Genomic DNA, 26,753 nt, shown 5'->3' with positions numbered 1-26,753 from the left:
CAGTTGGATTTCAGGGTTTCCATCTGCAATGCTTCATTTCGTAATTGAACGGGACTTCTTTTCATGAGAACATAGTTGGAAAGGTCCAGACAAAGTTATGTGTTAGAGAAATTAAAGCTTGAGCCCATCGTGTGTGACATGTAATTACAGTGTAATTGTTCACATTTTAAGACTCAGGATTAGAACCCCAGGTATTGTTGGAACACTCAGAGCCACAATCAATAATCTGTGAGTAGCTTTGGATCAGTGTGGGTGCCTACATGTTTGTACACAAAGATATCTTTGGTGGCTTGTGATTAATTCTCTCTTAATGTACTTTCATATTTTTAAGTTGTTTTTCTGTATGATCAATTTATTACCGGGGTGGAATAGGCGCTTTTTAGTAAATATTTGCCATAGTGATATTTACATGGAGAAGCGGCATTTGAAATCCTCATTTCCACTGAAACCAGACACAAAACCAGTTTTGTATAGATCATACGCTATACCTGTCTGTAATGTCAGGCTCCTAGGATTAGTCTTTGCATATATGTATATATGCATGTAGTATGTGTATATAGTATGTGTGTGTATTGTGTGCATGTATGTGTATGTGTTCGTGTATGTGTATGTGTTCGTGTATGAGCATGTATGTGTGTGTATTGTGTGTGTATGTGTGTATGTGTATATGTGTGTGTATTGTATGTGTGTGTGTGTGTGTGCATGTGTGTATATGTATGTATACCTTCATACCCAAGTTTTTGTCAGTGGCTTAAGTAAAGGTTTAGTGACAAGATCGAAAATAATCTTGATAGGAAAATCCAACCTAATTATGTATAAACCTAACAAGATTAAACATTAGATTCAAATGAGTTTTGTTTACTAGATGTAAAAGGTGTAAGAGGAGTTGAAAGTCATTTTAATCCTAATGTGTATTCACCCCGGTACTCTGTTAACACCCTCCTGCCCCTGCCAAGTTTCTTCTAAGCACCTCTCCTATTTTCATGTGACTCCCTGGGTTTAAGTAGGGCTCTCCTGTATGCATAGGTTGGCGGTTATTTACTGGAAGGAATGCCCTTTCCCCCAGCAACATGAACAGTAAGGTGCTTGTCCTCATCACTGAAAGGTTCAGTCTGTTCAGGTCTAGGAGCAAATTCCCTGGTAGGGCCCATTGAGGTATGGGCTCTTGACCAGGTTTACAGTAGCAGAAGTAAATTTCCTCCTCCAGAGCAGGCCTGAAATATGATCAGAAAGTGACTGGATAACCCCTTACCAATCACAGCACTTTTTTTTTCTTTTTTTCTTTTCTTTTTTTTTTTCGGAGCTGGGGACCGAACCCAGGGCCTTGCGCTTGCTAGGCAAGCGCTCTACCACTGAGCTAAATCCCCAACCCCCAAATCCCCCCTGCCTTACAGGTTGGTAGCACACAGGGTCCACACGTGAGTTCTCATTCTTTCTGCCCTCTCATCATGATGTCCCTCAAGCCTTGGAGGTGATGACATAGACTCGTTCAGGGCTAGGCACTCAGCAGCCACTTAATCGCAACACTTGGACCAGTCATGGGTCTCTGCATTGACTACCACCCACTGCAAAAAGAAGGCTCTCTCACCAAGACATATTTGAGCAGCACATGCTGGTGGACCACCGGGCACGTGCGGCGCACACCAGCCACGGCGAGGGCTGTCTAAGCGGGCTGACATCAGGAGGAGGTGCTGACTTCTGATGAAGCACTTTACACAGCTCCAACTTGCAGGTGACTGAGACCTAAGGATACTCGGTTTGAGGCTCTCCTCTGCAGCACACTGCTTGTGAGGCTCATCTGGCTTCCTAGCAACATGAAAGGGAGCAGAGGGGAGGGCAGAGGGAAGAGAGGAAGGAGAGGAGGAAGTGAGAGATGGTGCGTTTCAGTTTGAAGTGAAGGGCTGCTGACAAGATAGCTCTTGGATTTATGCCTTTCTTTTGTTCGACCTATTCAAATGAAGGGAGGATGGCTTCTGAACAGGAGGGGCATTTTGTTTTAAGTTTTTACTATATATTCATTTTATTATGATTTTCCGTACATGCACATGTGTGTAATATGTTTTGGTTATACCCCCATTGCCCTCTCTTCTCTCCCTTTCCCTTCTTCTTCCCACCCCATCCCCTTCTGTGTGTCTTATTCCCCGTACGTCTTTTCTTTCTTGCAAACTCCCTCAGCAGTGAGTAAACTAACTGCCCATGAACCTGCAGGAGGAGGCGGGGCCCTCTCTATGCCAGGACAGAATTTCTATGGACCAACTCCTGTGCAGGTCCTATGTAGGCTGTAGCAGCTACTGGGTGTTCAAGCGTGCAGTGGCCAGGGCATGCCTAGAAGATAGTGCTCCAACCCCTCCTCTGGCCCTCATATTCCTATGGTTCTCTTCCGTGATGTACCTTGGAGCCGGTGGTGTAGAATCCCCTCTTAGCAGGCAGGTGAGTACTAACAGTCTCCTGTCCTCGTTACTTGGAGAAGCTAAGTATCTGTGGTAACCCCACCCACTGCTAAAGCTTCTTTCACCGGGCCCACGAGCAGCAGTGCTTTGGCATCAGCGTGGAGATACAGAGGGCACGTTGACAGGCACGCCACGCCCATTTGAGGAAACACCAGTCGTAGCTTCCTCACTAGGAGCAGACATTTGATCAGGTTTACTGTACCAGAGTGTGTTCCCTCCTATAGAGCAGGCCTCAACTCCAGTCAGGAAAACGTTGGTTATCCCCACAATTGCACCAGTGGGGACACCTTGACTGGTTTGTACCTTGTGTACCTTGGAAGTCTCACAGCTGAGGAAGACCATCGACAATAGCTCTCCCCCAGCAGCCTACATAGCATGCTCTGTGAAATGCCACTGGGGCACTTCCAGCTCAGTTCAGCTCTATCTCTTTATGGCCAAAGCGCCTGGTGTCCTGCACAGTTGGGTCTCATCATTTAGTGGCCATGGGCAGTCAATAGCGGTGGCCGTAATAATTTATTGCTTTGGGGACCAGAGGGGCCTTTCTGGCCAACAAGACATAGGGATGTAGTTCACTCCTTGCTTTGAGAGTCCATCCTCTCTTTCTTGCTTTCTGCCAGCGTCTGTGTCTGTGTCTGAGTCTGTGACTATATCTGTGTTTAAGTCTGTTTTTGTCTGTGTCTTTGTGTCTACCTTATATCTGTCTCTGTGTGTCTCTGTCTACATCTCTTTCTATCTGTGGCTGTTTCTATGTCTGTTTGTGACTGTCTGTGTCTGTCTGTCTGTCTGCGTCTCTGTCTATGACTGTCTGTGACTGTCTGTCTCTGCCTGTAAGTTCTGTGTATTTGTCTCTGTGCCTGTGACTGTGTTTATGCCTGTGTGTGCACATGTATGCGTGTGTGGAAGCTAGAGATTGATACCGGGTCTTCCTCAATGGCTCTTCGTCTGAGTCTCTCAGCCTGGAGCTCACTGATTTGAGTAGACCGATTGGGTAGCCATCCCTTGGGGTCCTCCTGCCTGTGCCTCTCTAGTGCTGGGGTTGCACATACGCTGCCCCGCTCAGCGTTTGCATGGGTGCTGGGCATTGTACCCGGTTCTCATACTTGCACGGCAGGTATTTACCAGTTCAGCCATCTCCCAGATCCCTGGGACTTTCCTCTGACATCTTTATGTCCCGGGAGTGGCTTCCTCCCTCCATACACAGTACTAAGAGCAGTGCTTTTAAAACGACTTCCTTTGCTGGGTAGCGTAGTTTGAGTTTGTAGTATCTGGAAGGTTTATTGTACTTTAATCTTTAATACTAGAATTTAGAAATTGAATCAGAAAAATCAGAGGTACAAGGCTAGCTTGGATCTCTGAGAACTTGCCTTAAGAAAAACAAATTTAAAACAATAAAGACGCTATTGTTGGAAACAGAAAAACGAACTAGTTAAAATGTCAGTAGTGCTAATTTGTGTTTTGCCAGCAGGTGGCACCTCATGCCTGCTGCCAGCAGCCACACTTTCCTCTTGGAGTCAGTAGGTAATGCTACTTAGCAGTTATGCCTTCCTCTCAGGGGCAGCCGTTGGAATTTTGAAGGTATTACATTGAATCTGTGGAATACCTCTGGTAATATATTCATTTCCACACTATTAATTCTGCCAACTCAGGAACATAGCAGGCTCTCAGTCCCTGGTGTTTTGTTCAATTTCTTTCCTTGAGTGGGAACGTTCTCATCGTGGAGGCCTTTACCTCCTTGGTTATCTTTATTCCTTTTTTCTTCAGTTGTGGACGGTCGACTCCCAGCCTTTGGCTGTTTTGCCAGTTTACACTGGCTTACTGGAGGCAGCATATACCGGGTTTTCTCTTGTGCATACATGTGTGGCGCATATGTTTTGCGCATGTCTGTGTGAAGGCCGACGGTTGACGTGGGGAGTCCTCCTGTTTCATCTGACTCCTTTAGCAGGGTCTCTCAGCTGAACCTGAAGCCAGCTTGGCTTCTAGTGCACTGAAATTAAAATTCCACGACAGCCATACAGCCATATGGGTTCTAAGGATATGAACTCCAGGCCTCACACTTGGTTTCTCTGTGTTTTAAGCACCAGCTCCCCAGCCCTGGATCTTACCTGTTCCCCCCAATGCCCCACCCCATCCAGCCTTTCTCCGAGTCTTCCTTTTGCATATAAGATGGTTGTCCTGGTGGGTTTTACTATTTGCTATGGTTTTGTTGTGGTTATGTTTGGGTGAATTATTGGTAGGTTTTTCCTCTCATTTGTTTGTTTATTGGGTCACCATTACCTGTTTCTCTTGTGAAATACGTTCTCTCCTGTGTCCTTGTGGGTAAGACAATTGTCCTCTCCTCCTGCGGAATGTCCCTTCAGACTTTTCTCCAGTGCTGTCTCAGTTGTCAGGAATTGCCTTAATTTGTTTTGGAAGCAGTCGTTTCTCAGTTTTAAGAGAACTTGGCTTCATGGAGAGGCATAGTTGGCAGTTTCTCTGCAGCACTCGAAATACATAGACATGTCTTCCTGGCTCTCAGTGCTGGTGACAGATCTGATTATGCTGGTGTCGACTGTGTGTGATTTGGAGTTCTTCCCTTACAGGGCTTAGGATTGTATGTCTGTATGTATCTGTGACATTTGCCATGACGAGGTTCTTCTGTGGTCACAGCTAAATGTCTGTGGGTTCAGATGTCTGCAGCTCCGGGCAATCTTCACTACACTTTTATTGAGTGAATTGTGTGTGCCTTCAGACTCTACCTCATCTCCTTCTACCTCAGAGGTTGTGTCTCTGAACTTACCCAGGCTTCTTGGTAGTGTGGGCTGTGATTATTAATTTCTGCTTCTTTTATACATCTCCGTGTGCTGCTGTCTCTATGATGCTTGGGATTCATTCTTGGGCCTGATCGTGTCTCTGGCGATGCTTTCTGCCGTGTAGCTTAGTTGAGTTCATAGAGTCCCATCTGTCCCTCACTCCTGTGTGCCAGGGTTAAAAGTGTGCACTAACAAACTTGATTTTTTTTTACAATAACTTTTAATTTTTTACTATTTAATATACATACATATAATTAATATTGATATTTTGCCCTTCCCCCTCTCTTGTCTCCTTCTGCATCCCCCTTACTTCCTCATAAACCCCTCACTTGCTTTTTTTTTGTTTTTAAATTACCCACTGAGTTTAATCAGGATTAGTTGCACATGCTTGGATGTAATGCTTACTGGATTCTGGAGAATTTACTAGTGGCTATGCCTTTGCAGAAAAATGACTTCCTCCTTCCAGTAACTACTGACTGCCTTAGGGCCTAAGATAAGGTGGGGCCTCATACCCCCACCCTCACCCTCAACCTGGTCCAGTTCATACTGGATTGTTCACGGATGGGTCTTTTAAAGGTTTTGTGCAGGTTCTGCTGTGTATTTCATTCTTTGAGTGCACAAATTTCTATTTGGTTCTTTTTCAGCATCTCAATTTCCATGATAAATTTTTCTTCATGGTTTCAATTTTTTTTATCTCCAAACTAATGAGCTGTCTTCTTTTTTTAGTATTTATTTTATGTGCATAGGCGTTTTGCCTACATGTCTGTCTGTGCACCACATGCATGAGCTGCCTGCAGAGCCCAGAAAGGGACTTCAGGTCTCTTAGAACTGGAGATACAGATGGTTGTGGGCCACCATGTACACGTTGGGATTTGGACCCAGGTCCTCTGCAAGAGCAGCCAGTGGTCTTAAGTCACCTCTCCAATCTAGTTACCTACTCTTTTGTCTACTCTGGTATCTTTCTTATCTAATACTGAATTGATTGTGTAACTTTCTTAGTCTGAATTGATCCTGTTTCATTCATCTGTGTAGTGCCTGATGTTTCTGGGTTTTTTTTTTTTTTCAGTCATCTCATTATCTTTTAGAACTGAGAAGGTGTCAGCCTGTTGAGGTATAGTGTGTGTGTGTGTGTGTGTGTGTGTGTGTATTCTTTTGTTGCATTTTGCCAATCTGTGGGTTGCAAGTATCTTCTGATTTTTAGTTTTCTTCTTTTCCTATTAGCTTTTTTTTGAGTCATCCTGGTGTGGTGTCCACTTGAATTTATGTTCAGAGGAGAATCCCAAGTACAGTAGCACATGCAATAACTTGGTAGCAGGCCCAGTGTGACCACAGGAGGACATACTTGTCACCTCTGTTGTCTGTGAGGTTCAAAGACAGCAGCATTTAGGGTACTGTTTGGGGAGAATGTAGTTTGTAGTTCTTTTAGGGCAAAGGTATCTTCATGTAGTGACATAGGAAGGAATGGGGAAGTGGGAAGGAGAGGTAGGAGTGAGTGAGAAGGAAGTTAGAAAGCACTTAAGCATTTTCAAGGTTTGTGAGAACAATGTTCTTTGAGCTGTGTTTAAATTGCTGGTCTCCAGTTTTTAGACTGGACGCCATTTTGTTAAGAACCTAGGAAGTATTACTGTTACCTTTGGAACTGTGGGAAAATCCGTGGTTAGCCTAGAGGCTTTTGCTTTTTCCAAACGGCAGGTTTATTCCCCTGGCCATTTTTTTATTTTTAGAGTCACTGCATCTCCATGTGTCATTTTGGATCATTTCCCTCTCATGTGCAATAAGCTCTTTCAGGCTGGAGATGCAAGTGTTTTTATTTCGGGAAACATTGAATTCCCCGGTGAGATGCTTGCTACGTTCCAGCACTTTCCTTTCTTATTTGGGATTCTAGTCATGCATGCATGGTACTCTCCCTTCTTCTCTCTGCTTCCTCATGTGCAGCTGGCTGTCACTGTCACTGGAAGACAGACTCCTCAGTCAACACATCTATGGTTTTCCTGTCATGTAGTCCAGCAGCACTGGGGAGACCTTAGTAATTCTGAGTGCTATATTGAACAGCAGTGGGTACCCTTCCCCTGCTTCTTCTTAATTAAAAAAAAAACTTTATTGGTTGAGTGAATCTGATGAGGCGTGGAAAACATATCAACGTTACTGTCTGAGGATGCTTTAGACAAAGCTCTCCATTCCTTTTTTTGCCTGTAGAAGTTTTAAACAGATTCTGCCTGGTAAGCATTATTACTTCCGGTATTGGCAGTCCCTAGGGGCACTCATCCATGGTCTGTTATCTCATGAGGTGTTCAAATGTTTTATTTCCAGCGAGCGCCTTTAGGGGAGAGGCCTTTATCGGTGGGACTTATTCTGCCTTGGGAGAGTTTGGAACTTGTTTCTTTCACATGGCCCACGTGTGCCTTTTCCTAGAATCACTGCATTCATTTCTGGGCCGAGTTAGCATAGGAAGAGAATGAGTTAGCGTTCTAAGGAGATAGCGACAGTCCTCTGACATCATGGTCTTCATGCCAGTCTGGGAGACCAAGCCAGGAGACACAGCCTCCTGCTTGTCGTCCTCTACCAGGGCCGGCTTCCCTTTCTTCAAATGTCTTTTCATGGAGAATGCATGGTTTTAAGGATCCCAGTTTTAGTCTTTCCTTTTGCTGTGCTTCTCTCTGTTGCTGTGAGTCTTAAGTTCTCAACAACTTTGAGCATGGGAACTCAGGCTCTTCTGTGACAGAGGGAAAGACCACGGGTGGCTCCTAGTGCCTTCCTTTCAGTTTCCGCCCTCTATTCACTTTACACCCTGTTTGTCCTTCTTTTCTTTTCTTTTCTTTCTCTCTCTCTCTCTCTCTCTCTCTCTCTCTCTCTCTCTCTCTCTCTCTTTTTTTGTGTGAGAGCCCGGCTGTGTTTCACTTATTTGATTTTTAAAAGATATCCTTTTTATTTTTAGTTATATGTGTGTGTGCGGACGTGTGCATGTGAGTATAGGAGTGCGGGGGAAGAAGGGTTGAATCCCTAGGAACTAGAGTGACAGGCAGATCTTAGGCAGCCTAATGTAGGGTCCTGGGAGCTAAACTTGGGTCCTCTGAAAAAGCGGCGTGTACGGCCCTGCTGACTGAGATCGAAGTCTGCCATTGCCCACCTAGTCTTCTGAGCTTGGCACAGAATGGCGGACTCCCTGTGTCAGCAGGGCTTCTCCTCTCTGACCTTGTCAAGGGAGTTCAAAACCCCCTCGTACCTCTACCTTGGGCTCTGCTTCCTTTCTCCTGGAGTCCCTCCCTATGCTAATGAGGCATCTCAATACCTCAGCCTTCAGCCAATGAGATTGCTTGTCTTGGATATTCCTACTTGCTTCTCCTAAACTACAAAGCCCTCGATTTACCCCAACTAAAGTTGATCTGTCTTCCGAAGCTCGTCCTGGTGTATCGTTGTTACCGTCCACACCCATGGAGCTTCCAAACTGCCTCATCTCTGCTCCCCTTGCCCTCACGGACCACTCACTATGGGCTGAGGATCCCCGGAGGCCAGGGAAGGTCACAGTGTGCACCTAATTGCCGAGAGATGTCCAACCCTTAACCTCATGTTTTAAATGTTATCGTTAGATTTCTCTCCAGCATTTTAGGAGCTCCCACCCAGTTACTTAGCCTGCGGAGACACAAATACCTAAAATAGATTTAACTCCCTGACCCCCTCCTAGAGCGATGACTCAGCGGTTAGGACAGTGGCTGTTTTTTTTTTTTTCCCCCCAGGGGTTTGATTTCCAGAACCCACTTGGCAGCTCACACCTGTCTGTGTCTTCGCCTTTAATGAGTCCGGTGCCATCCTCTGGCCTCTGTGGGCTTTACGCAGAACACCTGCAAAGATACACACGCAGGCAAAACACCCATGCATATCAAACAAAATAAATCTTAAAAAAAAAAAAGGCACCCCCCAATATATCTGGGATAAATTTCCAGAATGGACATTATTGGATCAGAGTATTTACTCCTAAGACTTCTGGGACAGAATGCCGAATTGCTTTCCAGCAGCGTGCTCCAAAGTCGCGTCATCCTAGCAGCTCCACAGCATCCGAAGCCGAACTTTGGGCTGTGGGTCAGGGCTGAGCTGACAGACACCCTTATGCTTTCTTCCAGGATACGGTGCCAGTCATAGTGGACTACTGCCTTCTGCTCCAGCGAAAGTGAGTATCTGTTGCCTCTCCACTTCTGACAGGAAACCCAGGTAGTGTCCTGCTTAGAAATTGTCCTAATTAGGGTTTTACTGCTTCATCTGAAGGCTGCTAGGAGAAGACTTGCTTACAGGGAACTATGATGAGAGTATTAAAGCCCACGCCCACAGTGACACACTTCCTAATAGTGCCACTCCCTGGGCCAAGCATATTCAAATCACTACAGGAATTCTATAAATTTAACCAGGATTTTTCTCAATTTGCACAGGCTTGGCTCTTGAATGCATTTTCAATGATAAACTTAACGTTTCCCACACAGAAGCTTGTGGTTTACCACCGGTACGTGCTTGTGTGCGACAGTAATGGAGGGGAGACGGACTCTCCACATAGGGTGACAGATGCGACTTTTACAGACCACCACACCACAGTATTTCATACCGTTGGAAAGAGGCTAGGTTCATTTTGCTAATTCACCTTTAGTTTGCTTTTTCCAGAGCCTTTTTTTTTTCTTTTCTTTTCTTTTTTTCGGAGCTGGGGACCAAACCCAGAGCCTTGCGCTTGCTAGGCAAGCGCTCTACCACTGAGCTAAATCCCCAACCCCTTTTTCCAGAGCCTTTTAATTTAAAAACAAAGTCAGTATAAAACTCTAGATTGGATTTTTTTTTTAGGTTTAAGTATTAACTTTATTAATTTCCAACATATGCCAATTCATAGGCTTTGATAATCATCGTAACAGCCAAGCATCTCTAGGTCTTTGCGTCTCTACTGTAGGGGACTATAGTCCTGTGCACTTGAGGCTTAAGTTCCCCCGGTGTTTCCTGCCATTAGTGTGGCGTACCGTGTCTGCAGTAGGGTGTTGTTGACAGTGCTGTGTTTGTACTTTGTCCTTTTTACAAGTTAGTGCTGAAGGAGAAGTTTCTCAGGAGGCAAAATGCCATGGCGCTTGTGTGGATCCTCGGCCGCCATTTCCTGGTTACCGGTCCCCCATTTTCACACTCACTTCCTCACTGTTATGATTTTAGTTTTCACAGTTGCCTTTCTAGTCTTACGTGTATATGTTTTGATTCACCTAACTCTAGTATTTCAGAGAGGCAGTACTTGCCTCGTTTCCAGGACAGGAAATGTAGCTATAGAGGCTTCCTTGTGGTATTACCGGATTCTCATCACAGTAGGACATGCTTCTCATACTAAAGAAGTGTGGTACTTGGTGCAGAGTGGCTCTCCACTGCTCGATGATGGGACGAGCAAGGTGATGTGTGCTCACGGTCTGCAGCTCTGAGAGCTCTTAGAGTGACCCAAGGCTGAAGTGACCCCAGCAGCTATAAACTGAAGGGCAAGGTGGGAAGAACTCTGCCAGAACATTTTATGTTCTGTAAGTGCATACTTCTTCCTGTCTTCCTTTGCTTTGTAAACATTTCCTATATGTCCGATTTCAAACTCATTCTCCGGTCTGTCAGCTGGGCTACATGAACCAGGACATGTAGGGGAAGATGGAACTCTCTTCCAGATGTGTCCTCACCAGAGCCTGTTTACTCTCCTGTTTCCATCAGCCTCTCACCCTAGTCTCCCTCTGGGCTGTGCCGGGGAGAGACCAGTATCTGTTGTTGGGAATTTCCGAGAGGAGTACCTGAGTCACGGTATGTTTTAGTACTTTTTGTAGCTCCCTGACCCTCCTCTTCATCCACACAAACATCTCGTCCACTGCTCTGTGATGTAAATACTATAGATTCCTTTATCTTGGTTTTGTTTCCCAAGTCTGAAAACTAGATTGTGTTGGTCCAGCTTTGATGAGGATTCCATATCTTTGTTTTTCTTTCTCTCCTGGTCCCATGTCTGCCGTTCAAGTCCCAGCAATCACAGGGAAGCCAGGTCAGCATCATCACCACAGTGCAAATGCCTAGAGTGTTACAGGTTTTGGATCCTTTGTCCCCTGATCTCCTTTCCCCACCCCGCACCCACCTTTTGTTTTAGATTTGAGTCGTTCTAGACTTGGCTTCTTCCTGTCTGGCTTTCTTTTTCCATAGACTATTGAGATCCAGCCTGTGGTCTTGGGTTAGGAGGAAGGATAGAGTAAGATGTTTGATCAACACTGCTCTTTATTTCTAGGTCACCTATTTGCTAGGTCTCTTCCATTTCAAACATGTAGCAGTTAAAGTGTTAGCTATGAATATGTAATCTTTAATTAAATACGGGAAGTCAATCTTAAATGGTAGAGAGGGGGGCTGGAGAGATGGCTCAGCAGTTAAGAGCACCCGACTGCTCTTCCAAAGGTCCTGAGTTCAATTCCCAGCAACCACATGGTGGCTCACAACCATCTGTAATGACATCTAATGCCCTCTACCTGTGTGTCTGAAGACAGCTACAGTGTACTTATATATAATAAATGAATAAATCCTTAAAAAAAATACTATGTGAGAAAACATTTAATTAAAAAAAATGGTAGAGCGGTCTTAGCATTTTAGAATTGGCCACAGGTAGTCAGGTTTGCAGTGGTCAGTAGTTTAGGCAGAGGATTATTAAATGTGCGTAACTTCCCTTTCTGTACTTTTCTCCTCAGACTGGAGTACCCTTGTCTTCTGAATGCTCTGCATTTAACCTTTCTTGTTCATTCTCAAAATCGAAAAGGACTCCTGCCATTGAGCCTCCCCTTAGCAGCAAATTGTACACAATGCAAACATCATGTCACTAGACTTAATGTCAGCTTTACTGCACAGTGGTCCAGAGTCCACTAATTTTAAGCTGTAAAAATAGGTACAGTATCTGGATTATATTTCAGTAAACCGCAGTGGTACTGGTTACATTGAATTTCCATCACTGTGGCTCGTCTCTGAGGCGATTAAACTCAAGTGATCAGTTCCACGGCATTCCGAGCCCACAGCGCCTCAGCAGCTCAAGTGGGCAGGCCAGAGTCCTTAGACGTCCGCTCTGTACTTGGTGCAGACTGGCACAGCTGCTGCCTGACGGCGCCCGCTTCTCTCTCCTCTTGGAAATTTGCAGTTATAGCCACATAAGTTCCTCATGTTTCAAGAAGTTATAAAACAGGTAGTGTCTGAGTCTAGCCATTTTTTTTCTGTTTGCAACAGAATATAAGCTCTCCGAAATATCTCTATTAATAGAGCATTAGCAACAGTGACATCTTTAGAACAACCTCATCTCTTACTCAGTGGACCTCGTGTTACGGGGCTGAGGTTAGCCCTTCTAGGAAACACACCAGCACCCAGAGCATAACGCGTAACTCCAGAGACAGGGCGCACCTTCCCCTTGCCTTCCTTTCCTAATGCTTAACACATTTTCTCCTAGAACTTTGAGGTAGCGAGACAGATATTGCTGAGTGTGATTTTTCTCGCTCTTTGGCACTAGCATCTGGGTGCCTTACCTTACCACCACAGCGTGCAGCCCTTCCTCTGTCGCAGAACCGTCTTGTCCGAAACTTCTGTGCTGTTTGCTGCACTTTTAGCTTCCCTGGGAAAGTGAAGGATCAGAGCTGGAGATGAAGCTCGCTGACTCCGAGGCCACTGGGAATATGTCGGTGCCGGGAGTGGGAGAGGGGCACGTGGTCCTCTGATGCTTCTGTCCCTACTTCATGGTGCCTGCCCTTTACCTAGCTACTGCCCTCAGCATTAGCTGCCCTAAGAATCGAAACAGGATGTGAGCCAGGGAGCTGGGTTCAGATTTTCACCGATACTCCCAGTGCGTTTTTTCAGCAAGCCACTGAGCTTCTCCAACTTCGATGGCTTTACACTTAATTACGTGTTTCTTTCAGTGGGGGGAATGTGCCTCAGCCCAAGTGTGTAGCTGAAAGGACAACTTTCAGAATCATTTCTCTCCTACCCTGTGGGACCTGAGATCAGACTCGGGTTGGCATGCTTGGTGGCAAACTCCCTGCCCCACTGAGTCCTCATGCTGGTCCTGTTTGTTCTGAGGCAGTGTTGTTTAACGGTCTTGAACTCATACTCATCCAGCCTCAGCTTTTTGAGCGTTAGGGTTGCTGGAATGCACCACCATGCAACACTTCTTATGTGTAAAACCTTTGCTGGGTGCAGTGTGGCAGTGTAAACTTTGGTGCAAAACTGCTCGTGTTTCTACTAAGCTGATGCAGGCCGACATCTGGAAAAGAGGTGACATACTCAGACTAAGTTTAACGGGCATTTGGAATAGTCCTAACACTACGTTTTTCTTTCTGTTATAGGGATCTTCTATTTAGCCAAATGTACGACAAACTAAGTGAAAATTCCGTGGCGAAAGGCGTGTTTTTAGAGTGCCTGGAGCCATATATCCTAAGTGATAAACTGGTGGGAATTACACCCCAGGTCATGAAAGATCTGATCGTTCATTTCCAAGATAAAAAACTAATGGAGAATGTGGAAGCCCTCATTGTCCACATGGACATCACCAGCCTGGACATTCAGCAGGTAAGCTGACCACAGAGAAGGCGCCCGCCTTCATTGATCAGTAAGGCCTTCCACAGACCCAGTTACTGAGCCTCGTTACTAATGGTATACTTCTTAGGAGTCTGTGTAAGTAAAACCTGGGTCGTACATGTCCCGAGCCACAGAGTGTGTCTTCTGCTTTTTGGGCCTTCTCTGGGGATCATGGCTGCTTATTGTTAGATTACCCAGGAAATGCTTTTTGCCAGACTCTTAGTCAGTGTGCTCAGTAACATCTGGAAGGTTGTTTTCAACCATGGAGACCTACTCATTAGTAATAGACCGTTTGTACATCTAAGAGAATGATGTCATTTAGTAATCAGCTAGTACCTGAAGCAGAGCGGAGTTTTGAAATGTGGTGAACGGTATGAGAGGCAGATATCAGGGCTTCTCAGAAGAAGCCGACAGCTGTGGATGATGGCGTGTGTGGGTTCAGGCAGCTATGGCTAAGGGTATGTCTGAGTGAGTGGGTTCAGGCAGCTGTGGTTGGTAATATATCTGGGTTTAGCTAGTTTTGACTGATGGTATTTAATTCTTTAGTCACATTAAACCCCCTAATGAATGTGTTACTCCCAGAGAGTCTGGGCTTCCCCAGGTATAAGTGGCTTTCAGATGTCTTGGGAGGACCAAACTTTGAGAAGGTGCAGAGCCCATAGGACGAAAGCCTTGGGGGGGACACCATTATTATTTCACTAATGTTGGTGAGCATCCGAGGTAAAGCTGGGTCCTGTGAGCACATGCCTTTCCGGTGGGTGAATTGGTGCAGTTTGACAACACCCAGTATTTTGAGAATTTGTCATTAATCTGCACGTATATGGTGGTCCCATCTAGGAGGAATTTTTATTTCTTCCTAATATTTTCAGCTTTTCCTAAATACAGTATTAATGTGTTTAGGAAATCTTCTCCACATTAAAACAACACAAAGTCCTCTCAGTTTCTCATCTCTGAGCCAGTGCCGTCTACCGCAGAGCCACCAGCCTCCTTGCTCCCAGGCACACTAAGTTATGAACACCTTGTCTGGGTCGCTGTTTCCATTTGTATTACATCCTGGTAACTTTTCCAGGTCACTTTCAGCGGGTCAATAAGGACCTTGCTTAGGTTAGTGTGCATGTGTGTGTGTGTGTGTGTGCGCACATGTGTGTGCATGTGTGTGCATGCATGCGTGTGTGTGTGAGCACTCTCGAGTGCGTGTGTGTACATGCATGTACATGCATGCATGTGTGTGTATATATGTGCACACACGCACATGCGTGCATGCATTTACTTTGCTTGCTGTCATCCACAGCATTTGTTAATTCCTTCCAGCAGTGTCAGGGTCTGAGCGTGCTGCAGCTATCCTGCTTGTCAAGTGTCTTCCTCACAAAATAAGGAGATAAGTTTGGCAATATCAGAAAAGTAAACAAACCACAGAATATTTGAAAACAAGTGTTATATTGAAAATCAAAACCACCAATATAGTAAAGAGAGAGGCTGCCTGAGACTGGCTAACTGTAGAAAACCTTTCTTAATGACAGAAGACATCGGAAAACTGAGAATGGTGGTACGAGTCCCTCATCCCCTGGTTTGGGGTTGTGGGGTTGGACGACTCTAGAGTAAGTTTCAGGCCAGTCTGAGATGCATGAGACCCGATTAAGGAAGAAAACAAACAAACAAACAAACAAACAAACCAAGACACACAGCAGAGAGAGAAATCAGCAGTGTCAGCAGATAAAATTGTTTTAGGTAAAAACCAGTGTTGGGGGGGAAGAGAACCCGCCTTGAGTGTTAAAGAGAGGAAAAGGTAAGTGGGTCCAGAGCTCAGGGGGAAAAGTAGAGCTCACAGGTAGAGTTCACCCGAGTATTCAGTGTGCTGTAAAGAAATCTTATAGAAGAATGGTGGGAAGGATTGAGGCCTCCAAAGCAAAGGGGATAGGAACTCCACCGGACGACCAACAGAATCCACTAACCTGGACCTCTGGGGGGCTCTCAGACACTGAAAAGCTAACTAAAAAGCATACACAGGCTGGGCCTCGCCCCATCCCCTCCCCACGCATATGCAGCTTGGTCTTTATGTGGGTCCCTAACAATTGCAACAGGGACTGTCCCTAAAGCTGTTGTGGAATCAGTTCCCTAACTTGGATGTCTCATCTGGCCTCTGTAGAAGTGCCTGGCCCCGAAGAGACTTGATGGGCCAGGGTTGGGAGATATCCAGGGTAGGCCTCCACTATCTCAGAAGGGGAGAAGGGATGGAGTGGGGGAGGGGCCCGGAGGGGGGACAGGGATTGTGATGTAAAGTGAATTAAAATATTAAAGATTTTTTTTAGTTATTATCTTTTAAAATTCTATATATTTTATTTATTCACTTTACATTCCTCACGCTGCCCCCTCCTGGTCACCCCTTCCCATCCTGGGGCTCTACCCTTCTAGAACTTACGCTCAGCTTGTACCCCCATCAAAGAAGACAACAAAATGGTGTAAGTTAGAGCTCACGAGGAGGCGTGTATTAGAGGGTTTGCGGGGAGGAAGGGGAAGGGGAAATGGTATAGTTATATCAAATGTGAGTCAAGAGGTTTTTCCTTTCACAGGTGGTTCTCATGTGTTGGGAGAATCGTCTGTATGACGCCATGATCTATGTCTACAATAGAGGCATGAATGAGTTTATCAGTCCAATGGAGGTAAGAGACTGTCTCACTCGTCTGCTGATCTCTCTGCTCCCCATTTACTGTGAATGCTTTGTTTTTATCTAATTAAAATTTTTATATCATTTATTAGAACTGTTTTCATTTTTAAAATTAAATTATTACATTTATTTATTTTGTGTATGTGCATTCATGTCTATGTATCTATGTGGACAGGTGTGTGTGCATGTGTGCATGCATGCATGTGTATGTTTGTGTGTGTGTGTGTGTGTGTGTGTGTGCGTGCATGTGTGTGCGTGTGTTTGTGTGTCGATTCTCTTTCTCCTGCCCTAGGGTCCTGGGCATTAAATTCAGGCTGCTAGGGCACCTTCACCGCTGAGCCATCTTACTGACCCTTAGCTTTCAGGAGTAAATTCCTGGGACTTTTCGGTGGCATTCATTTTATTTTATGCTAATCTTTTAGTTTTCTGTTGCTGGTGATTGAACTCTTCTGCGGTGTGCACTGTCTATCGCAGAGTCCTACATTTCAGTTCAGTTTCTTATCTTAGCTGCTTTAGTTCATCCTCATGTGTAAATACCAAGCATCAGGGAATAGGAGGTATAAATACTGCCTACTCATTAAGTTCCACTCTGGTTTTTACGCCACAGTGACTTCCTTCTGTGGCTGTGGGCAGTACTGTTCTGTGGGTAGGTCCTGTAAGTGCTCAGGAGTCACTGTGGGTTGCTAGTAGGTTGCTTTGCTGAACACAGACCCTTAGGGTATTCGTGACGCTGTCTTTGTCCTCCTCCCTGAGAGTCTAGAAGGACAGGGGCCTTGATTGCCTCTTGTCACTGTGGACATCGTGGCCACAAGACCTGTGGCTTCTCAGTCCGCCTGTTGCCCTAGTGCAGAGGTGCCCCGAGGGTGCCAGACTCTCACCCCAATGTCGTTTGGTCAGAATTAGTTCGACTGCAGTCTCCTCGAGCACACTACTCCCAGTGTTGGTCACTCCCCTTTCCTCTTGGTCAGTTTCTAACCCTGGCTGTCGATGATGTTGAAAATCCGTCCTTTGTTTTGCCAAGTCTGCTATCCCCTCGGTAAGGCTCCATCCTTCCTCCGTGCAGGACATTCTCCTGCTGCTTCCCTCTAAAGAAAGAGGAAGAAAATGTGGAGTGGGGAGGGTCTGAGAGGAGAACATGGGGAGAGGAACGGTGTTCAGAATGCATTGTACGGAAGAGATTTATTTCCTATTAGAGAATAAAATAAAATCGGGCAGATAAAATACGATGTACACAAAGCTTGGGACACAATCAAGCTTCATTAGTTGTGGTAAACAGCACCTGGGTTTGGTTATGGTGGTGAACGCAGCGAGGAACATGAGGCAGTTGAACTGTTAAGTGTGTGGAAGCCACCAGTGTGCTTCTGTAAGGGCTATCAGTCAGCATCCTAGTGGGGTGAAGGAAATAACATAACTGTAAGGGACCCTCTCCGTGCATCTCAAACAGTAGATATTCATACAAGTTATTCTTCAAAGTCAGTATTTTTTCCTAGACAGAAATGCTGGGCATGCTGACTCATGTCTATAATCCCTGACCTTAAAGCTAAGGCAGGAGGATTGCTATGAGTTATAGGCCATCCTGCCGGACAGAGTAGGACGCTGTCTCCCAAACCAGACAAGCATTCCTCTGGAGGACCCTGGCGGCGGTCTCTTTGAGTCTGTGTATGATATGGGCAATACGCTTTTATTCTGGGGCCGCAGCTGTTCAGATATTTCCCGGGGGAAAATCCTCTGCACTGCCACTTTGGTGGGAGAACCTGACACACTTTTAATGTCAGAAACCACCATCTTTAACGAAGACCTTCACGAAGCTGGTGTTGCTAAATGAGGTGTGGCGTTGGAGTTTCTGCAGAGGACATCCCTCCAATTAGTTCTCTGTTCATATATTTAATCTCACAGCAAATAAGTAACTCCATCAAAGAAAGGGTTAACGGGTTGATCTTCATGACTGTCTTCAGAAATGCTGTGCTCGGAAATGACCTCGATTTCTCTGTTTCAATTTAGAAGCTTTTCAAAGTCATCGCCCCACCTCTGAATGCAGGGAAGACGCTCACAGGTATTCCTTCTCTTTCTTTTTTGAAACGATCTGTTGCATTCTGATTGATTTATTTGGTAGGGGGCACACAGCCTCACGGTCCACATGTGGAGGTCATGAGACCGCACCCTAGAGTCGCTCTGCTTCTCTCCTCACCTTACCTGGGTTTCAGGGTCAAACCCAGGCCACCAGCCTGCACACTCATTAGCAAGTGAGCTGTCTAGGCTCCCCTCCCCCACCTTATTTCTGGAGACAGGATTTCTCCTCGAACCTGGAGCTGTAGGTTTGGGGTCACATTGGTGAGCACATTAGGGATTTGCCTGGTGCTGCTGAGGTTACAGGAAAGCGTGGCCATGCCTGGCTGTTCTGTGGGTGCTGGGGGTCTAGACTCCGGCCCTCATGTTTGCACACCAGGTGTTTCACACGCTGACCTGCGCTTCCGGTCCTACTCCCGCAACATTTTCTTCTGATATAGATTTATTATTTCATTAGAAAACACATGATTATATATCTGCCTTTTAAATCATAGTGAGATTTTATGGCTTAATATCTGGTCTACTCTAGAGAGCGTTTCAAACACACTGGGGCACATACTGCAAGTATCCTGTCCTGTGGAATGCCCTGGAATTGCTATTGGTTTACGGCTCTGCCCAAGTCTTCTGGGTCCCGCATGCCTTCTGTAATTGTTTTATTTGCTGTTGAAGACAGGTGTGGAGCTCTTTCCAGTTATTTCCGTGTTCTGTCTCATGCCTCAGTCCTTCCAGGTTTTATAGCTAACGTTCAGAAAGTGTTTCACTGAGATGAATGGCAGTTTCATGGGACATCTTCAAATTGCTAATAAGTAGGATGGTATTTAACTTTTCAAGTTTTATGTAGCCTAATTCCTTTTGCGAAGTAATTTCTGAAGGCTAAGTAACTGTTATCAAAATGTCTTATGTTCGTGGGAAATGAACTGGGGTCATTATAAACTAAAATTACCTTAGCTCAGACAGGAAAGTACACGCCTGCCAGAGGCTCCTAATTGCCATTTGGCTGAACTGAAGCAACAATATAAATTAATTTCTTACTGGTTTTCGGAATTTTGTGAGCTGCGTCTTACTACCTCTGAAGGTTTTAACTTCACGTGGAAGTCGCCGTTTAGGAAAGTTGTAATGCTAGTCTTAGAAATCAGAAGCATTTTACTTGGGAAGCTGGGAAGACAGACCTGAGGCGGATTTTCCTTAAGCAGGAGCCGTCTGCTCCATTGGGGGCACCAGCCTCTCCTGAGGCCACCCAAAGATAAGCGTCAGCCAGAGAGAGGCATCCATCTGCCCCCAATCCCCCACACACTCCTCTGCCCTCTCTTGTGGGTCTTTCGTATTAACTCGCCATCAGTAAATGCACAAAATAGTGTTTTCCTTCTTGTGCCCACACACCTTCCTGCCCCTCTCTCTCACTGTGGCTGCCTTCATTCAGACCAGCCAGTGGTACAGCGCCTCTGGTCATTTGTAAAGGAAATGACCTGTTGATCTTTATCTGGGTGCTTCTTTGACTGGGAATCTCCCGTGACGTCTGCCCATCTGTCGTTCTAGTGCACAAACTGGCAGACCATGAGTGACACACACAGAAAAGGACTTCACACTTCTGCTGAGGAGCTCAGCACAGTGGCCCTGCCCTGTAAGCGTGTAGTCAGTTTATCCGTGGAGACCCAGGCCCAGATGGCGCTCTTCTGTTTGTCTTTGCTGCGTCCTCCAGAGCACATGCTGTATCTTACCATATCGTTCGCAGCACCTTTCCTTCTGAAAGCGCCACCCACAATCTCGGTTGTCACCCGCTCAGCAGGGAGGGAGGTAGAGTCCAGACCAAGTCATGGCAGACAGCGTGTTTTATAGAGGATCTGTTCTGGCTTCCTGTGCTTGCTTCAGTAGTTGTCTTGACTCTTCCCAAGTCCTCAGTTCTGGGAGTTAGGAGTATGGTGCTGACCTGACTGGGACTTGTGAGGACCTCACAGCAGCCATCCACAAGGGCAGAAGCACATGTCGGAAGACCTCATGGTAGAACGGGAAGATCGTGGCTCTAAGACCGACCATACCCAAGAGTATCAGGCCACACCCCTCCTGGTGTACTCGTCTGTCTAGCAGAGGTCAGAGGGACCTGTGAGAGCGACCTGCCTGTTTGCTTTATTTGCTCAGGAGTTTTCCTTTGCCCTTTATTTCTTCGTGGGCGGGGCTTCAGAGTCGGCCTCCAGGTGTGAGTAGGGCTATCTCTGGCCCTCCTGGATGTGGACAGATCTTGTGTGTGCGATAGTGCTGAGATTCCAGGGACATGTTGGACTTTTAAACCCTTGCATACTCATCCTCCATTTTACCTTTTGAAACGGTCTCCTTAGCGTTCGGAGATAACAGTGCCTCAGCAGGGAATGTTTAGCCGTAGGAATGACTGTTTCCACAGCTCCTGAAGAGCAGCACCTGAGAAAGGCGCTGAGTCTAGAAAAAGACCGTTGTATGGAGACCCTGGGCCCTGCTGTCTTCCCCATCGGGCATTCCCTCATTCGTTTCATTGGGCAGTGTACTAAGAATGGGTCTCGTAAGAGCGTTGCCGGATTGGTCCTGGTGTTCCGCATGTAGCCACAGGCTTGGAATAAAAAACATGAATCCCACACTACCACCGGCAGACAGGCTGACCTGTTCTCAGCCCTGCAGACTCCCTGACCCGGAGCTCTGAAATCTCTCCACCTGGCTCACCGAGTTCTCCTGGCGGTCGCTGCCACACCAGCCCCACGCTTCCAAGTTGGGGTGCACTTCTTGCAAAGCCACGCTTTGCCACCGTACCTTTTTCCCTGGAACCCAGTTGAGTCTCCACATGAAGGAAAACACCTCACCAACTTATACAAGTTATACAACTTATACAAGTTATACATTCTCCAGTAGCAGATCCCAATGGATCCGCCACCTGAACCTGAACGGGGTGGGGGTGGGGGGTCCCTACCTACATTTTGGCTTCCATCAACTCCCCCATCCAAAAAGCCAGTATCTTTCTCCTGCCTCCCCTCTTCCTCTCTCCACCTGGAAGTCCTACCTACTCCCCCAGTGACTGGTTCCTTGAAATCTTTATTCATTAGAGGAAGGTTTTGCCACAATAGCCCTCATTCCTGGCATCATCCTCCATCACTCCCTCAGGCCAGACCATCCTTCTGAGTTGTCGTATCTGGTGTGCACTGACTCTCAGGGAGAGGCCTCACAGGAGAAGAGGACTCTGCATTCCCTCAGGTTGTTAGCATCTAGGTCTCATAGCTACCTTGTGTATTAAATGCAGGCTTGTAGGCTTTTTCTTTCTTCCTCCCATCTTCTTTCTTCCCTTCCTTCTTTCCTTCTTTTCTTCCTTCCTCCCCCACCTCCTCTCTGTAATGATGGGACAGGAGTCATTTTGTTTAGTCTTAATAGTTTATATCTCATTACAGCCAAAAACCTTGTATTGATGTAGACTTGAACGTTGGTTTTCCCACATGAATCCACCATCAATGAATATGGAACATAGCACTGAAAAATCTGAACAGCATTGTCGAGTCTTCAGTAGAGACTGATCTAGAATGCACTGGACAGACTCGGGTAGTGGAGAATGCGTCTCAGTCTTGGCTGAGCTACTGCACATTTGCTGGTTTTCCGCTTACATATCAGACACTGTGCTGGCTGCTTACAGTGCCAGTCGAAGAGCTCCCACTCCAGAGGAAGGCCTGGGAGTGGAGCGGAGGTGGGGCATCCTACTGAGTACCCTCGTCTCTCTAGGAAGACGCTACACGCCAGATGTATGTTTCCTGAGATTTTGAATAACTATTTACATAATCATGTGCTGGGGAGATGACTCAGCGAGCACAGGCTCTTGCTTCCAAAGCTTGGGCTCGAATAGAGTCCAAGACCCACAGTTTGGAGGGCGAGAACTAACTCGAACTCCCAAGGTTGTCTTCTGACCCACACATATACCACACACACATATGCGTGCACACACACCACACACATGTACACATACACCGTGTACACATGCACCATGTACACATACACCATGTACACATACACCGTGTACACATATACCATGTACACATACACCATGTACACATACACATATACACACACATATGTACACACATACACACACAGAGTAATCAGTCAATAAACCTGAACTTGGTGCCATTAGTGAGGTGATTGCTGTCGTGTGTCAGACTAGTTGAGGTGGATCAAATGACACTCGGAATTAAGGCGAAATATAGCAACTGTTCATGTAGTGTCGGGAAATTCAGGTTTATTTGTAGAACGTCACAGACTTTAGTATTTATAAGATAAGGACATTTTCTTACTTGCATTGTGTCTAGGACTCCAGATCCCTTTCTTCATTACCAATAACAGAGCTTTGCTGTAATCTTTGCTCCGTAAGCATCCCAATCACTTCACTTTATTGATGTATTCCAATGTGTGCTACCTTTACCCCTTAGGCTGAGAGCTCATCTAATTATCTTTGGTGCTCTAAAAGCCTCACAAATGACAGAGTCTCCTAATATAGTTTAAAATAGGCTATTTAGTCAAGGTTTATTACTTCAAACATTTGGAAACACGGCCTCCTGAGACCTGTGCGCTGTGGGAGGTGGGTGACCCATAAGTACTCACTGTAACTGCATCTTAATAGTAATTGGCCACGATCAACAGGTCATCAGCTTTTCTTCCCATCCCCTCTTCTCAGGCCGTCAGCAGTAGATAAGCATCTGCGCAGCTCTACATGGGTCGACACGTGTCTACACGTGTCTACACGTGTCTTCAAATACAATCTAGAGGGAAAGTAAAAAGTGAGGTAATTTGTTATCTCAGTTTTATGCAAGAATATATTTAGTTCACCTTAAAGCCAACCGTGAGGGTCTTCCCACGTAAATGTCACAGTTCTGTCAGGGTTGGAAAGAGAACTGCTAAGTACTTTTATTTCTGTTTCAGATGAGCAAGTCGTTATGGGCAACAAGCTTCTGGTGTACATCAGGTGAGAGATTCTGATGTGTCTGTAACTGTGTGTCCCCTCCACACCCCATGTTTACATCGGCTAAGAGGTTCTGATGTGTATCCCCCTTCTCTGTGTTTACATCAGGTGAGAGGTTTGATGTGTTTGTAACTGCGTCCTCCCAACCCCCCACGTTTAGAATGGTACAACAGCATTTAGTCTGTGTAGTGTTTTTCATTCTCTCAAAGCCATACTATGTAGAGGAGGTTCCATGTCTGGCAATATCATTTTGCGTTACCCCTGATAGGCCCTGAAGGCAAGCACACTGCTAACACCTAATACCCCTCAGTGCATAGGGCAGTCCTTACAACATAGAAAGGTGTGTTAGTGGTCGAGAGACCTTTTACTCTCAGAAAGTCTGGGTGATGTGTGTTACCCAGTTTTACATATGCAGGAAGAAGCTTGTTTAAGTCATGGAGACATTAGTGACAGAGGCAAAACCACCGTTTGCATCTTGACCCATAGAAGAGCGTTCCTTCCAGTAGAGTGTGAGGGTTCAGTGTGGGTAGAACTGGCCACTGTAGCTGCTTGGCAGGAAGGTTGGGGAGGTGGCAGACCCTCTCAGGCATCATTTTAGTTCTGTAACGTTGGGGTAGATGCTGAGGTTGATGCTGGGGTAGACACTGAGGTTGATGCTGGGGTAGAAGCTGGGGTTGACTGACGCTGAGGTAGATGCTGGGGTAGATTCTAGGGTTGATGCTGGGGTAGAAGCTGGGGTTGACTGACGCTGGGGTAGATGCTGGGGTAGATTCTGGGGTTGACGCTGGGGCCAGTTAACTTGTCAGTGGGGAGAACATAGCAACAGTTACCTAGTACCTCATTATCATATTTTAAACTCTGGAATATCTGTTACCAAGTTGTTTCTATTATTAAAAATTAATGGCAGGTTCATAGAGGTGTAAAGTTGATCCTGCCTCACCCCAAAAAGTTAATTAAGAGGGATATTCAGATGTTCATAAATAATTCAGAAGTCAAACCACTAATTATTTTTTTTAAAAAAGAAATTTTGATTCAGAGGTGAAGCCACAGGGCAAAGTCTTTCTCAGATGCCAACTCCTTAAAGGCAGCCATTGATTTTCTCTGTGCTCATTACCATGACTAACTTCCAAATGCCCACCACTGAGAGTCCTCTGGTTTGACGTCTCAGAGTATCAGGTCTCTAGCAGGCAAACTGTAGTTGAATGGCACCGTTAGGTTCTTTCTGGATACCAAGTCTGAAGCATTTGGTGGAGTCCTCCCTTAACTGCTGTCCTTGTGTGCCCTGCAGAATATGGGGTGCCACCCCCTCCCATCACCCACATTTTCTGAACCAAGTATCGTCTTTTATTTTTTTCTGTGAATCAACACACGAAAACATAAAATTATGCATGTCTATGGGCCACACTGTGATGTTTTTGATAAATGTTTAAGGAACGAGTTAACACAATTCTCTCCTGAAGATTTATGGTGAAAATATTCAAAAGCTTTTCGTTAGAAAACGGGCCTGCACTGTTAGGCCTGACCCCATTGGCTGAGTCCACCCAGACATCCCTGGAATGGGGAGTTAAGAAGCTGTCTGTGCTGTGACTTGTTAACTCTGAATTTATAGTTCCTGGCTCCACCGTGCTCCCCGTCAGGTCTAATCTGCTGCTCTGAGACTTCTCATCCCTTAAAAGATCACAGAAAGTCAGCCTTTTCCACTCTTCTGGGGATTGGCCCAAGAGTCCTCAGGGACCAATGATGAAGACAGCCAGAGAGGAAGCTGTCGGTCTGTAGAGGTACTTCTGGCTGCCCCTTCTCACTACACTCATGGTATCTCTTTCTCTTATTCTTAATTAATGTTACATCCTAACATTTCCTTCCCTCCTGTGCTCCCAGTCCCTCTCCCCTCCCCCCTCCCATTCCTTCTTCCATTTCTTCTAAGAAAAGGGGAGGCCTCCCATGGATATCAGTCCACCTTGGCATATTAAATTGTAACAGAACTAGCATCATCTTCTACCATTGAAGCTAGAGAAGGCAGCCCAGTTAGGGGAAAGGGATCCAGAGGCAAGTGACAGAGTCAGAGGCAGCCCCTGCTCCTGCTCTTAGGGGTCCGACAAGACTGAGCTGCACTCGTTAGTTATGTGCAGGGGGCCTAGGTCCATCCCATGCATGCTCTCTGGTTAAGTTCAGTCTCTGTAAGCCCACATTAGATGATTCTATAGGTTTTCTTGTATTGTCCTTAACCTCTCTGTCTCCTTCAATCCTTCCTCCTCATCTTCCACAGGACTCCCTGAGCTCTGCCTAATGTTTTGCTGTGGGTCTCTGCATCAGTTTCTGTCCGTTGCTGGGCAAAGGCTCTTTGATGTCAGTTATGCCAGGCCCCTGTCTGCAAGTATAGCAGAATATTATTAATAGTCACCTCCTACAGTCACCTTCATAGATTCCTCGCAGTTTCCATTATTCCAGGTTTCTGGCTCAGCCCGGAGATGCCTGTCCCCCACCAACAGATTCCAGTTCCCTCTCACTCCATTCTCCCCATACTTGATCCCTCCTGTTCTCCTTCCCACCTTCTCTCCCACTCAATTCCCTCCATCTATCCATCCCTGACATCTTTCTGTTTCCCCTTCTCAATAAGATTCAAGCATTCCTCCCTTAGGACCTTCTTGTTACTTAGCTTCTTTGGGTCTGTGGATTATAGCATGGGTATCCTATACTTTATGGCTAATAACCACTTACATACCATGTATGTATGTCCTTTTGGGTCCGGGTTACCTCACTCAGGATATTTTCTAGTTTCATCTAATTGCCATAAAATTTCATGATGTCCATGTTGTTAATAGCTGAGTAGTATTTCATTGTGTAATTTACCACATTTTAAAAATTCATTCTCCAGTTAAGGAACGTCTAGATTGTTTCCAGTTTGTGGATATTACGAATAAAGCTGCTATGAACATAGTTGATCAAGTGTCCTTGTGAGAGGATGAGGTGTCCTTTGCGTAAATGTCCAGGTATACCCGGGTCTTGAGGTAGATTGGTTTCCATGAGAAACTGCCACATTGACTTCCAAAGTGGCTCTACAAGTTTGCACTCCCACCAGCACGTGCTCCACATTCTCACCAGCCTGAACTGTTGCTTGAGTTTTTGATCTTTGTCATTCTAATGGGTTTAAGGTGGAATCTCAGAGTCGTTTTCATTTGCATTTCCATGATGACTAAGGTTGTTGACCATTTCTTTAAGTGTTCCTTGGCCGTTAGATATTCCCCCCA

General features: G+C 45.8%; 1 protein-coding gene across 4 annotated transcripts in view; it reads left to right on the top strand.

Annotated features, from left to right (window-relative positions):
- Vps8 (VPS8 subunit of CORVET complex) overlaps positions 1-26,753 on the top strand; it is a 223,458-nt gene that overhangs the window by 61,943 nt on the left and 134,762 nt on the right. For all 4 annotated transcript variants that reach the window (XM_087575759.1, XM_087575760.1, NM_001427620.1 and 1 more), the window contains 5 exon segments: positions 9,358-9,404; positions 13,582-13,804; positions 16,384-16,473; positions 18,480-18,531; positions 23,466-23,508. In XM_087575759.1, coding sequence (XP_087431885.1) covers positions 9,358-9,404; positions 13,582-13,804; positions 16,384-16,473; positions 18,480-18,531; positions 23,466-23,508 — 455 coding nt within the window.

This window comes from Rattus norvegicus, chromosome 11, assembly GCF_021556685.1.
Source record: "Rattus norvegicus strain SHRSP/BbbUtx chromosome 11, alternate assembly SHRSP_T2T, whole genome shotgun sequence".
NCBI lineage: Eukaryota > Metazoa > Chordata > Mammalia > Rodentia > Muridae > Rattus > Rattus norvegicus.
The sequence above is the reverse complement of the archived record's forward strand: the minus strand, read 5'-3'. Positions and strand labels throughout refer to the sequence as shown.